Source organism: Sceloporus occidentalis, unplaced genomic scaffold, assembly GCF_023333645.1.
Source record: "Sceloporus occidentalis isolate IW3139 unplaced genomic scaffold, rSceOcc1.0.p SCAF_2, whole genome shotgun sequence".
Taxonomy (NCBI): Eukaryota; Metazoa; Chordata; class Lepidosauria; order Squamata; family Phrynosomatidae; genus Sceloporus; species Sceloporus occidentalis.
The window spans coordinates 253,353,705-253,367,233 of record NW_028316982.1 but is presented as its reverse complement, the minus strand read 5'-3'; the positions used below and the strand labels follow the sequence as shown (position 1 = coordinate 253,367,233).

Here is a 13,529-nt window from a genome sequence, read left to right as displayed (position 1 = left end):
TCTTTTTGAAACTATACATGTTTAAACAGAAGCAAATTCCATTGTGTTCAATAGTTCCTATTCCCATTTATGAATGCATAAAACTGTGCTCTCAGGGTTACAGTATGTAAGAGATGCCATGCTGGTTTGTAGTAATAAGACTATACTTTGTTCTTTATGATCATGATAAGCTTCTAGAGCGGCGGTTCTCAACCTGTGGGTCGTGACCCCTTTGGAGGTCAAATGACCCTTTCAAAGGAGTCATCTAACACCATCGGAAAACACATATTTCCGATGGTCTTAGGAAATCTTTTTATGGTTGGGGGTCACTACAACATGAAGAACTGTATTAAAGGGCCGTGGCATTAGGAAGGTTGAGAACCACTGTTCTAGAGAAAGCTTGTCACAGTAAGGCCACAAACAGTATCATTACTGAACAGAGAAACAAGAAGGTGGGAAAAAGTAATAACTTCGTAAATAAAACAAGAAATTATTATTGTTATAATAAGAATTAATTGCAGTCTCTGGATGGCTGAAGGAGCAATCCACAACCAATGGTTGAATTGTTTGTGCCAGCAGATCAGGGAAGGATTCCAAATTCCATTTTCTGTTTCTTATGTTGACTTTTCTCCCTTCCCAGCCAGTTTTTATTTTCATCTTTTCTTTGTTTTGCACTTTAGACTTATGAGAAACAGATGTTTCCATCCAAGACTGAACCAACTAAATCTAATTTGTATTACTACAGAAAAGCAGCTACTATATGAGAAATAATGTTTTGTTATTGTTTGTGAACAGATGTTACTTCATGGATAATCTGTGATGGTGACATAGACCCTGAATGGATTGAATCTTTGAATTCTGTCCTTGATGACAACCGTCTACTCACTATGCCCAGTGGTGAGAGAATTCAGTTTGGTCCAAATGTTAATTTTGTCTTTGAAACACATGACTTGAGTTGTGCTTCTCCTGCCACAATATCTCGAATGGGAATGATTTTTCTAAGGTAATTTTACATTTCATATGTAAAGATTATAGAAACGTGTAAGCTACAGCTCTTTATAGTATCATGCATGCTAAGTTCAAATTTTGTTTAGGTTTAATTGCAGTAACAACAATAACAAGCCACTTTATTTTACCTGCTTTCATTGCTTTCACTTGCTTTCTGCTTTCATTGGAAAATAATATTTTTGGCGGGTTAAAAAATCTTGTACAAATGTTCTTTTGATAGTCCCCACAACAAATGCAGAACTCATAGCCTATCTTTACTGATTTCCTTAAAACAGGAAGAAGGGTGACTGAACGCAACTGGAGGGAAATTCCCCTACTTTTTAACAACCTTAAGAATGTCAACCAATTGGTAACAACAACAACAACAACAACAAAAAACTTATTTCTTACCCACCTCTCCTCAAGACTCGAGGTGGGGTATAACATGTTAAAATACAAAACACAATTAAAACCACATAAACCCACAATTAAAATACATAACTTTAAAATCATTAAAACACATTCATAAAAATATAGGACTCATAAGAGTATGTAAAGTACAGGTTGAATCTCCCTTATCCAAAATCTAAAATGCTCCAAAATCTGTAACTTTTTAAATGCTGACATGACAGGGGAGCACTGGAGGTAGGAAGGGACAAATATATAATTTTGCTTTTATTCAATGCAATATTGAGACATATTTCTTGAAAGGTAAAACATGTTGAACACGCTTTCAAGTAAGCATGCATAGGATTTAGTTTATTAAGTGTTCCCTTGAACTTCATGTTTTTATTCAAAACAGATATTGAAAATATATTTTTGTTTTGTTTTGTTTTCTCCTTCTAGTGATGAAGATACTGATCTGAATTCCCTGATAAAATCTTGGCTTAGAAACCAACCTGAAGAATGCAAGCAGAATCTTGAAAACTGGATTGGAGATTATTTTGAGAAAGCTTTAAATTGGGTCCTAAAACAGGTCAGCACGTTTTAAGCCTTCCCCGGAAAATCATAGGTCTCTAGCTGGTTTGTATGGGGAGATATGGTCTCTCAAATATTCTGAACCTAAGCCATGTAGGGCTTTATAGGTCAGGACCAGTACTTTGAATTGTGCCTGGAAATGAACGGGTAGCTAGTGAAGGTGTTTTAATACAGGAGTTTTATGCTCCCTGTAACTGGCTCTAGTTAGCATTCTGGCTGCAGCATTTTGAACCCGCTGAAGTTTCTGAACAGTTTCTAAAGGTAGCCCCACGTAGAGTGTGTTATAGTAGTCTAAACGGGATGTAATCAAGGCACGTGTCACCATAGCCAGGTCTGACGTCTCAAGGAATGGGTGCAGTTGGTACAGTAGTTTTAACTGTGCAAATGTACTCCTGGCCTCTGCTGAGATCTGGGCATCCAAGGTCAGAGTGGAGTCCAGGAGGACACCCAAACTATGAGCCTGAGATTTCAGGGGGAGAGTAACCCCATCCAGCACAGGCAAGGTCCCTTTTCTCTGATCTGCCTTACGACTGACCAGGAGCACCTCTGTCTTGTCTGGATTAAATTTCAATTTGTTTGCCCTCATCCAGTCTATTACTGTCAGTGGACACTGGTTCAGTAAAGAGACAGCTTCCTTGGAATTAGATGGAAAGGAGAGATAGAGCTGAGTGCCATCCGCATACTGGTGACATCTCACCATAAAATTCCGGAGGACCTCTCTCAGCAGTTTCATGTAGATGTTGATTAACATGGGGGACAGGACAGAACCCAGAGGGACCCCACAGTCCCAATGGCTAGGCGATCAAACAGGAGTCCCCCAACACCACCTTTCGAGTATGCCCCTCCTAGAAAGACTGGAAGCACTGCATAACATTACCCCCAAGACTCATCTCAGAGAGGTGGCCCAGAAAAATACTATGGTTGATGGTATCGAACTTTGCTGAGAGATCCAACAGGACCAACAGGGACACACTCCCCCTGTCCAGCTCCCTGCGTAGGTCATTCACCAACGTGACCAAAGTTGTCTCCTTCCCTTAGCCAGGTCTGAAGCCAGATTGAAATGGATCTAGATCAGGGGTCGGCAACCCGCGGGCTGGATCCGGCCCGGAGAGGCGGCAGGACCGGCCCCAGCCCGGTCCTGCCGCTGATTGCCACCGACACCAGGCGGTACCGCCGCGGCTGCGGCAGGGAGGGCACCGAGGAGGGCGGGCTGCAGACGGCCTCCATGGTCGAGGAGGTGGAGGAGGAACACGCAGAGGCCGGGGCGGCGGCAGCAGCATGCACTGTGTGCTGACGCCGCCCGCTGGCGGCTTCCTGTAGCCCTGCGCGCACCTGCAGGGCCGTGTGCAGGGGTAAATAGGAGGTGTTTCTCCTCCTGGGGCTGGGGTCCTCCTCGTCCTTCCTTCCCTTCCCGTGGCTGCCAGACAGCCGCGGGGAGGGAAGGAAGGGGATGGGGGTCCTCCTTCAACAGGGCTCCCCCCCTCCAACCGGGCTCCGGCAGCTGCAGCAGGCCTCTAGGAGGCCCGTTGCGGTCGCTGGGGCCCTCCAACAGGGCTCTGATGGCCGCCCTTCCCTTCGGGTGAAGGGAAGAGCCGAAGGGAGGGCCTGGGATGGCTGCCCAAGCCCTTCCCTTCGGCCTCCCTCCCCTTCGGCCAAAAGGGCCCCTTGGAGCCCTTTCGGCCGAAGGGAAGAGCCGAAGGGAAGGGCCTGGGAAGGGTGCCAAGCCCTTCCCTTCGGCCTCCCTCCCCTTCGGCCAAAAGGGCCCCTTGGAGCCCTTTCGGCCGAAGGGAAGAGCCTGGGAAGGGTGCCAAGCCCTTCCCTTCGGCCTCCCTCCCCTTCGGCCGAAAGGGCCCCTTGGAACCCGTTTGGCCAAAGGAAGGAACCGAGGAGGAGAGGGCGGGCACATGCCTCCTCCTCCCCACGGTGTCCTTCAGAGGACACCTCAGGCCTGGCAAAGCCCCAAGGAAAGGAGCAGGGGCCGCGCACCTGTTGCTCCTGCCCTCACAGGCCCTTACTGGTCCCCAGCTGTCTCTGAGAGGCAGCTGGGGGCCAAGGAAGGTCAGGAAGACAGGCGCGCGCCTGTCACCCCCTCTCCCAACCCCCCTTCTAGCTGTCTCTCAGACAGCTGGAGGTTGAGAAAGGGAGCAGAGAAAGCCCTGCCCCCTGGAGGGTGGAAGCTCCGCCCCTGGCATGGGGCTCCGCCCCTGGAGGGTGGAAGCTCCCCCCGCTTCGGCCCCCCAGTTGTCTGAGGGACAGCAACCCGGCCCCCGGCTTAAAAAGGTTGCCTACCCCTGATCTAGATAATCTGTTTAATCCAAAAACCCCTGGAGCTGGGAGGCCACCACTCACTCCAGAATCATGGCCAAGAATGGAATACTAGAGACTGGCTGATAGTTATCCGGAATGATGGGATCCACGGAGATCTTTTTCAGCAATGGCCTCACCACAGCCTTATTTAGGCAGGAGAGAAATCTGCCTTGCTGCAGCAAAGCATTCACCACTCACTCTGCCCACTCGGCCAGTCGCCCTCTTGCTGCTTTCAGAAGCCAGGAAGGACAAGGATCCAATATACATGTGCTGGCCCTCACTTCTCCAAGGATTCTGTCCACATTCTCAGGCTGCACAAATTGAAACTCATCCATTAATACAGGACAAACAGGCATCAAGATTAAATCCCTTGGACCTGAGTCAACTACAACATCCAGGTCAGAGCAAAGACTGTCATCATAGCTATTTAAGGCTTTATATCTACTTTGAATACTGTCACTCTTTATCCTCACATTTCTGTTAGTATTTGCCAGCATTTTTATATAAGACTTAGTGCTTGGTAATGTTATGGGAATCTATTTTATGGCTTCCTTACTGCATTCTCTATTTTACAGAATGACTACGTGATAGAAACAAGTTTGATTGGAACAGTGATGAATGGGTTATCTCATCTCCACGGGTGCAGTGAACGTGGGCAGTTTATAATCAGCCTGATAAGAGGGCTCGGTGGAAATCTCAACATGAAATCACGTCAGGAGTTTACAAAAGAGGTCCTTGTTTATGACAGGAATTGTTCAAGCTATTAGCAGTTTCAGGAGAGTTTTCTTTAAAAAAAAAAATTAGAATCACAGATATGTACTGAGAAATATTTTAGGCAAAGATTGATAAAAAAAATAATAAGTGAAAAAACACCTCTAATGTTGCAATCCAGGTATCATTTGCCACAGAACTTTTTATGTGACTAATAGCACAGGCTTACAAAATGGAGGTTCATAAAAAACTTTAAAAGTATATCTGTGCTAGTTTTATAGGAATTTGATTTTCTAAATCCAAAACTGACCTCAGATTTGTTCGATCATGTATAGTTTTTTCACAACTTGAATTGACATTTCTGTGTTGTAATATGTTTGAATCAAATGATCCTGCAAATAATTATCTTCCAGCAAGTAAGAAATAGTTTGAAGTCTCCTTGATAGACTAAAAATATTTTAATTTATTTGTATGAAAAACAAAAATCAATTCAAAAGCACACAAAAAAACCCCTGCACTGGAACATCAGTGTCTGCACTTAATGAAGGTTGAGGAACATCTGACTTAATGAAAAATCCTGAATTTGTGAAAGAACTGTGTGTGGTATGACATGTCAATTGTGTTTTTTGGATTCAATTCTCAAAAAAAACCTTTAAAAATAACTACAATATTGAAAAAAAAGTTTTTCCCCCATTGCAGGCCTGTGTAATTAGTATGGAAAAAGAGCAGACTGACTTATATGGTATATGTTGTCTTATCTGTGATCCTAGTGTTAATACACTTCTTAATTTGCATTATGTAGATGGAATTTGCTTTTTAAACTCTTACATAACTAGAAGAAAGATGTAGTTAGTGCATGCAAAAAGCCATTCATTTGCGTAGGACCTGTATGCCCAAGTAGAAAAAGGTGTACAGGTATACAAGTTTTTTTCTAAGCAAAAATATTTTATTATAAAATTCAGATATAAGGATGAGAAATTACAGACAGGTAATTACAAACCCGGCAGAAGAAACTGTCATCATTGGTGTGGCTGTCTTTCCAAATACTGTCAATATTAATATTAGGATTTTGTTTCCTTTTTTTGCAAAAAATGGTTGGTTGGATCCAAATTAAATATAGTCAGCCCTTTGTATCATGGATTCTTTAGCTTGAATATATCTATAACTATGTCTATCTCTATATCTAGATATTCCAAAAAGCCTTTTTATATAAGAGACATCATTTTGCTATGCCATTATATTTAGTGGAACTTGAGGCCCGTTACAGATGGGCCTTTAAGTACGGACTCAGTCCGTACTAGGGTTAAAAAGGGGCGTCACTTCCAGACGCCCTTAACCCTAGTACGGACTGAGTCTGTACAAAATGGCGGCGCCCCTTCCACATGGGGGCCGCCATGACGACGTCACGACCGCGCCGCCTCTATACGGGGCAGCGCGGCTGTGACGTCATTGCTCCGCGCCAGGGCGCTTAGTGCGCCCTTTCCACGGAGCAAGAAGGAGCTCCGTTTCGGAGCTCCATCCTGGTTTGCGTTGCTGGGCACAGCCTTTAGATGGCTGCGCCCAGCGACACAAGGGAGAAAGGGGCCAAGCGGCCCCTTTCTCCTCCTCCCCGCCACCGCGGGGTGTCCTTGGGGCTTGAAGCCCCAAGGACACCCCTTTCCAGGCTGCGGGGAAGCGGCCTTTTGCCGCTTCCCCACAGCCTGCAAAGCAACGGATTGGGGCCTCGGAGGCTGCCGGTCTGGCAGCTGAGGCCCCGACACACCAGGGAAAGCAGCGCCTACAGGCCGCCTCAAAGGGGCGGTCTGTAACACGCCTGGGTTTCCTCAGATTTTGGTACCTATGGAAGTCCTGGAACCAAATCCCAGCAGATACCAAGGACCTACTGTACTGATACTTTATTTTTATTGAAATCAGTATATAAGTTAGTAGTCATTACTATGTTTAGTTGCATTGATTTCCATAGAGCTAGACTTAAGTACACTTGGTCTAGTTTTCAGAAAGTAGAGTTATGCATATTTGCATGCCCTAAATATGTTTTAAATTTGATGTTTGTTTGTTTTTAAATAAGGTTTTTACTTGGGCACGAGAGTCTCCACCAAATCCCAATAAACCACTGGACACCTATTTTGATCATGATACTCAACGTCTGGTGTCATACTTACTAAAAAAGCCTGAAAACTTGACTGCTGATGATTTCAGCAACGTTCAGACTCTTCCAGTCATCCAAACACCTGATATGCAAAGAGGTTTAGATTACTTTAAACCATGGCTAGGCTTTGATAGTAAGCAGCCATTTCTTCTTGTTGGGCCTGAAGGATGTGGAAAAGGGTAAGAACTTTCATTTTCATTCCAACTGTGATACAAATGTATTAGATTATGTCTTAGCTGAAACACAGGTTTCTATGTAGGTTTGTTTCCGTTGCCTAAGATACCATGGTTATAGAGAAAGTCATTTTTCCTGGTCCAGTTCCTTTGGAAGGGACTTTGAAGGCCTTCTAATCCAAAACCTCCACCATGCAGTAATATTCAGTTAAAGCACTCCCTAAAGATTACCACCCAATCTCATTTGAATGATCTCCAAATAGTTCACTGTTCTGTGCTCCATTCCTTCTGAATTTCAGGTTACTGTGTATACTTTAGAAATTTTAATCAAATAATTGACCCAAAAAACCTGAGTTGACATGTCCATGGGTCAATGTAACTGCTGTATTTAACTCTCATTAACTCTCACCAGCCCCTGGTGAAAGACAAGAGTGCAATCTGTCCCAAAAACACTGACTCTCCTCTACTCTCTTACACATCCAAGCTTCAGTGTGAGCACAGTTATACCTGCTGGAATTTTGTAATTTCTTTGGCATTGTTTTCCTTTGCTTCATCCTTTAGATCCTTAAGTTTTACCCATGACTTATCTATGATTCATATCAAATTCATAATTTTGGCCCCAAGACATGCCCTCAGCTTAGACATGAGATTGATTTATAGTCGAGTATATACATTAATTTAGAAAATCCCTAAATTTAATATGAATCTTCTGGTTAATTTACTCTTTTTTTACCTTTCTGTCTTGCTGAAATGCATATCAGCATTGGCAAAACACTACCAACAAACCCCCACAATCTTGATGTGATTGTATATATGACTATGTCACCATTAGTTTTATTATTTATTATTATTATTAAACTTTATTTATAAAGCACTGTAAATTTACACAGCGCTGTACATACAATCTTTTTAATTAGACGGTTCCATGCCCTCAGGCTTACACTGTGGTATGTTAATGGTGCCCTTTTTGATTCATATTGTTGAAGAAAACTTGTGTACTTTCTAGAGCAGTGGTTCTCAACCTGTGGGTTGAGACCCCTTTCACAGGGGTAGCCTAAGACTATCAGAAAACACATCGAGACACTGCAATTTTATGGTTGGGGGTCACCACATGAGGAACTGTATTAAAGGGTCGGGCATTAGGAAGGTTGAGAACCACTGTTCTAAAGTATTTTATTTATTCTAGTATGTTGTATGCTTCTTTGAGTCCCATTATTGGCAGAAAGGTGAGATGTAAATGATGATGATGATGATAACTACAGTAATAATAGCAGCAGCAGCACACAAATTTTCATCTCAATGGCTGTAACAGACTGCATGTGTTTTTCTTTAAACTGCTATATAAAATTTTAAGTGCATACCTTTTGTTTTGTTTTGTTTAGAATGCTACTCCGTTATGCCTTTTCCCAGCTTCGGTCAACTCAGATTGCCACGGTTCACTGCAGTGCACAGACAACATCCCGACATCTTCTGCAAAAATTAAGCCAAACCTGCTTAGTGATCAGCACCAATATGGGGCGAGTGTATAGGCCAAAGGATTGTGAAAGGCTAGTTTTATACCTAAAGGATATCAATTTACCCAAGCCTGATAAATGGGGAACTAGCACACTTGTGGCTTTCCTTCAGCAGGTGAATAGAATTTGGTCTTGCATTTCATAACAGATTCTTTCAGAATCATAGAATAACAAGAATTTCCCCCACTTCTTACTGGTTATCTCCATTTTGTGTCATAAAAAGGTCTTGATAAAATTGAACTATAGTATTTTAGGCAACATTAAGATTCTTGAAAATCTTTACTTTTCCTTAATTTTTTAAAAACATATACTTTCTCCAGATCTATACGTATGCCTGTCAGTTGAAGCCTCATTCAGAAGGAGGAGCTTTCATGTTTGTTCTTACCTGTTTCTTATGGGGAGGGATAATTCAACTCATTATAATTTATTAATTCCTGCTCTGCTTTACGTTACTCTCTGCCAAATATTGCAAATTACAGACCAGGGCTGTATCTGCACTGCAGAAATAATCTCGTTTGACACCACTTTCACTGCCATGGCTCAGTGCTATGGAATTCTGGGATTTGTAAGTTAAATGAGATATTTAGTCTTCTCTGTCAGAGGGCTGTGGTGCCAAAACAAACTACAAATCCCAGGATTCTATAGCCGTGAGCCATAGCAATTAAAGTGATGTATTATTTGTGTGCTGCAGATGTAGCTCACATCAACATTGGATCCATAATAAATTTTGCATATTAAGAATTGGTGAGAAAGGATTTAAATAATTTAAATAATTTAAATATAGCCACCATGTTTATAATAGAATTTTGGATTACTGTAAAAAATGGCACATATATAATCAAGACTGAACTTTGTATTAGTGGTATGCAAATACACATGAACTTTGTATTAATGCCTTTCAGGTGTTAAGCATTTGTGGTTGATGCTGGAACTAACTTAGTAAGGAAAGTATAAGCGATAGTTTTCTGACATTTCTAATGTGTTTTTTTTTTTGTTAGCAGTTGCACAACTGCTAGTGGAACAGTTAGCACAACTAGTATAAGGTACTTCTGAGTACCTTATACTATAACATTTATATAGTAGAACCTCAGTATCTGCAGGGGATCTGTTCTGGACACTCTTCCCCTGTGGATACTAAAAACTGCAGGACATCAAGTCCCGTTCTCCCTAATGCCAGCCCAGTGTGCATGCACGACCATTGGGGATGCTCAGATCTTTTCATAGCAATTTCTCATCATTTTCCTCCAGTATGGCATAACACATTAATCCCACTTAACAACCCTCAATGTGACTGCTCCATTCTAGATTAACACTTAAACTGATGGCAGGCAAGATGTATGATGTCGCTCCTGACACAATTTTATAAACAACTGTTTTAAATACCAATTCCTCCCTCCTTAACCTCACTCTTTTGACTCTTAAACCTGGTGGGATGAGTCTCATGATTGCAATGTAGAAATACAGGGGTATAACCTTTTAAAGAGAAACAGGCCAAACAGGAAAGGAGGAGGAATAGCCTTATATTTCAGGGACATTTACACCACTGAAGAGATCCAGGAACTCAATCCTGAAAACCATGTGGAGAGCATCTGGATAAAAATTAAAGGGGAGGGAAACAACAGGGATGTTATTGTGGGAGTCTATTACAGATCCCCAAGTCAGACTGAGGAACTGGATGATGTTTTTCTAGAACAGATGAACACACATTCAGAAAAGAGAGATGTAGTAGTGATGGGTGAGTTCAACTATCCTGATATTTGCTGGAAATCAAACTCAGCCAAAATCTCAAGGTCTAGCAAATTCCTCACTTGCGTTGGAGACAATTTCATTGTCCAAAATGTGAAGAGGCAACAAAGGGATCAGCTATTTTGGATCTGATCCTAACCAACAGGGATGACTTAGTTAATGGGGTGCAAGTGGTGGGATCCTTAGATGAGAGTGATCATGTACTCCTGGAGTTTGTTATACAATGGAAAAGAGAAGCCAGGCATAGTCAGACATGCATTCTAGACTTTAGGAAAGCTGATTTTAGTAAACTTAGAGAAATACTGGGGATAATCCCATGGTCAGGAATATTAAAAGAGAAGGGAGTTTAAGATGGATGGGAATTTCTCAAAGGGGAGATACTGAAGACACAATTTCAATCAGTTCCATTGAGGAAGAAAAATGGGAGATGCCTCAAGAAACCAGGATGGATGACTAAAGAACTTTCAACTCAGCTAAGTTTTAAATGGAATATGTATAAGAAATGGAAAAATGGGGAAATCACAAAAGAGGAATTCAAACAAATAGTGAGCACATGTAGGGGTAAAGTCAGAAAAGCTAAAGTGCAGAACGAACTCAGGCTTGCTAGAGAGGTTAAGAACAACAAAAAGGGCTTTTTTTGGGTATGTCTGCAGCAAAAGGAAGAAGAAGGAAATGGCATGGCCACTGCATGGAAAAGATGGCATAATGCTAACAGGGGACAGAGAAAAGGCAGAATTACTCAACACCTTCTTTGCCTCAGTCTTCTCAGAAAAGGAAAAGGGTGCTCAACCTGAGGATAATGGAGCAGAGGACAGAATAGGGGAATTTCAGCACAGAATAAGTAAAGAGACAGTACAGGAATACCTGGTTAATCTAAATGAATATAAATCTCCAGGACCTGATGAACCACACCCAAGAGTATTAAAAGAGCTGGCTAATGTAATATCGGAGCCATTGGCAATAATCTTTGAGAACTCCTGGAGAACAGGAGAAATCCCAGCAGACGAGGAGGGCAAACGTTGTCCCCATCTTCAAAAAGGGGAAAAAAGAGGATCCCAACAATTATCGTCCAGTTAGTCTGACATCAATACCAGGAAAGATTCTAGAACAGATTCATGATCACAAAAAGTCAACACGAGTTTCAGAGAAAGAAGTCATGCCAGACAAATCTAATCTCTTTCTTTGATAAAATTACCAGCTTGGTAGATGAAGGGAATGCTGTGGATATAGTATATCTTGATTTCAGTAAGGCCTTTGACAAGGTTCCCCATGACATTCCTGCAAACAAGCTGGTAAAATGTGGGCTAGACAAGGTACCGTATTTTCTGGTGTATAAGATGACTGGGTGTATAAGATGACTCCCAACTTTTCCAGTTAAACTATAGAGTTTGGGATATACTCACCGTATAAGACTACCCCTCTTCCAACGCATACCAAATAAAATTTTTAAACACATCAGATTTGATTTCAGTATGGTAATTTTAATTCAAATGCTTATGACATGCAGGTACTTAGCAGGAAAACTTGTTGTATACAAAGCCTGCTTGGATTGGTCAGCTCTCCCTGCCTGCCCAGCCCTCCTTGTCTCGAAAACTATCAGAGCGGTAGTGCAAACACAGCTCTTTTTCCCATACCCCGCAGCCATTTTTGAGTTCCCCCCACCATATACGGCGACCGCAGATTCTCCAGTCCGGCTCTGAAGTTTTAGCACCTGCCCTATAAGACGACCCCAACTTTTGAGATTTTCATGGATTAAAAAGTAGTCTTACACACCAGAAAATACATTTACTGCTAAATGGATTTGTAATTGTTTGATTGGCTGAACCCAAACGGTGCTCAACAATGGCTCCTTTTCATCCTGGAGAGAAGTGACCATTGGGGTCCCACAGGGCTCTGTCCTGGGCCCAGTGCTATTCAACATCTTTATCAATGACTTGGATTAAAGAATTGGGGGTATACTTATCAAATTTGCAGATGACACCAAATTAGGAGGAGTAGCTAATACCCCAGAGGACAGGATCAAGATTCAAAATGACCTTGATAGATTGGAAAGCTGGGCCAAGGCTAACAAAATGAATTTCAACACAGAGAAATGTAAGGTACTACACTTTGGGTGGAAAAATGAAATGCACAGATATAGGATGGGGGACACCTGGCTGAATGAAACTATGTGTGAAAGGGATCTGGGAGTCCAAGTAGACCACAAATTGAACATGAGTCAACGGTGTGATGCGGCAGCTAAAAAGGCCAATGCAATTTCAGGCTTTATCAATAAAAGTATAGTGTCTAGATCCAGGGAAGTAATAGTTCCACTCTATTCTGCTCTAGTCAGACCCCACCTGGAATATTGTGTCCAGTTCTGGACACCACAATTTAAAAAGGATGTTGAAAAACTGGAGTGTGTCCAAAGGAGGGCGGCTAAAATGGTGAAGGATCTGGAAACCATGCCCTATGAGGAACAACTTAGGGAGCTGGGGATGTTTAGCCTGGAGAAGGGAAGGTTAAGAGGTGATTTTATTTATTTATTTATTTATTTATGGTATTTACACCTGGCCTTTCAGCCTAAAGGCTATCAGAGTGGCTTACAATTATTATTTTTAATTAGATGGTTCCCTGCCCTTAGAGGAGAAGGGAATGGTGGTGGAAAGGGGATCGGGTCTAGTGGTTATTCTCTCCCTCTGAGGCCTGGACCAAGGCAGACTGACTGGAGGGAGGCTCTTCTTCTTCAGGCTAGCCCTGGTGGAGCAGACATGGATGTCTACAGTGACATTATAAGACATATACTAGGTAGAGCTAACAGCAGTTTGTTTTACCTTGAGAACATTCAAAAAGTTAATCTGGAACCTTCTGATTTGTACAGACAACACAATGGCTCTTGGGAGCGAGACCTCTGATTTCTTCTATGCAAATAAACATTCAGTTAGAAAAAAACCCAAGAAAACAGACAATACTTTCTATAAAGTAAATTTATTTCCAAGGTTCACT

The 13,529-nt window shown here is 42.3% G+C and overlaps 1 protein-coding gene across 3 annotated transcripts in view; it reads left to right on the top strand.

The window, feature by feature from the left end:
• LOC149320001 (cytoplasmic dynein 2 heavy chain 1-like) overlaps window positions 1–13,529 on the top strand; it is a 261,670-nt gene that overhangs the window by 62,029 nt on the left and 186,112 nt on the right. For all 3 annotated transcript variants that reach the window (XM_089512748.1, XM_089512747.1, XM_089512749.1), the window contains exons 39-43: window positions 775–982; window positions 1,813–1,942; window positions 4,827–4,982; window positions 7,031–7,290; window positions 8,667–8,913. In XM_089512748.1, the coding sequence (XP_089368874.1) occupies window positions 775–982; window positions 1,813–1,942; window positions 4,827–4,982; window positions 7,031–7,290; window positions 8,667–8,913 (1,001 nt within the window). The remainder of the gene's footprint in view (window positions 1–774; window positions 983–1,812; window positions 1,943–4,826; window positions 4,983–7,030; window positions 7,291–8,666; window positions 8,914–13,529) is intronic.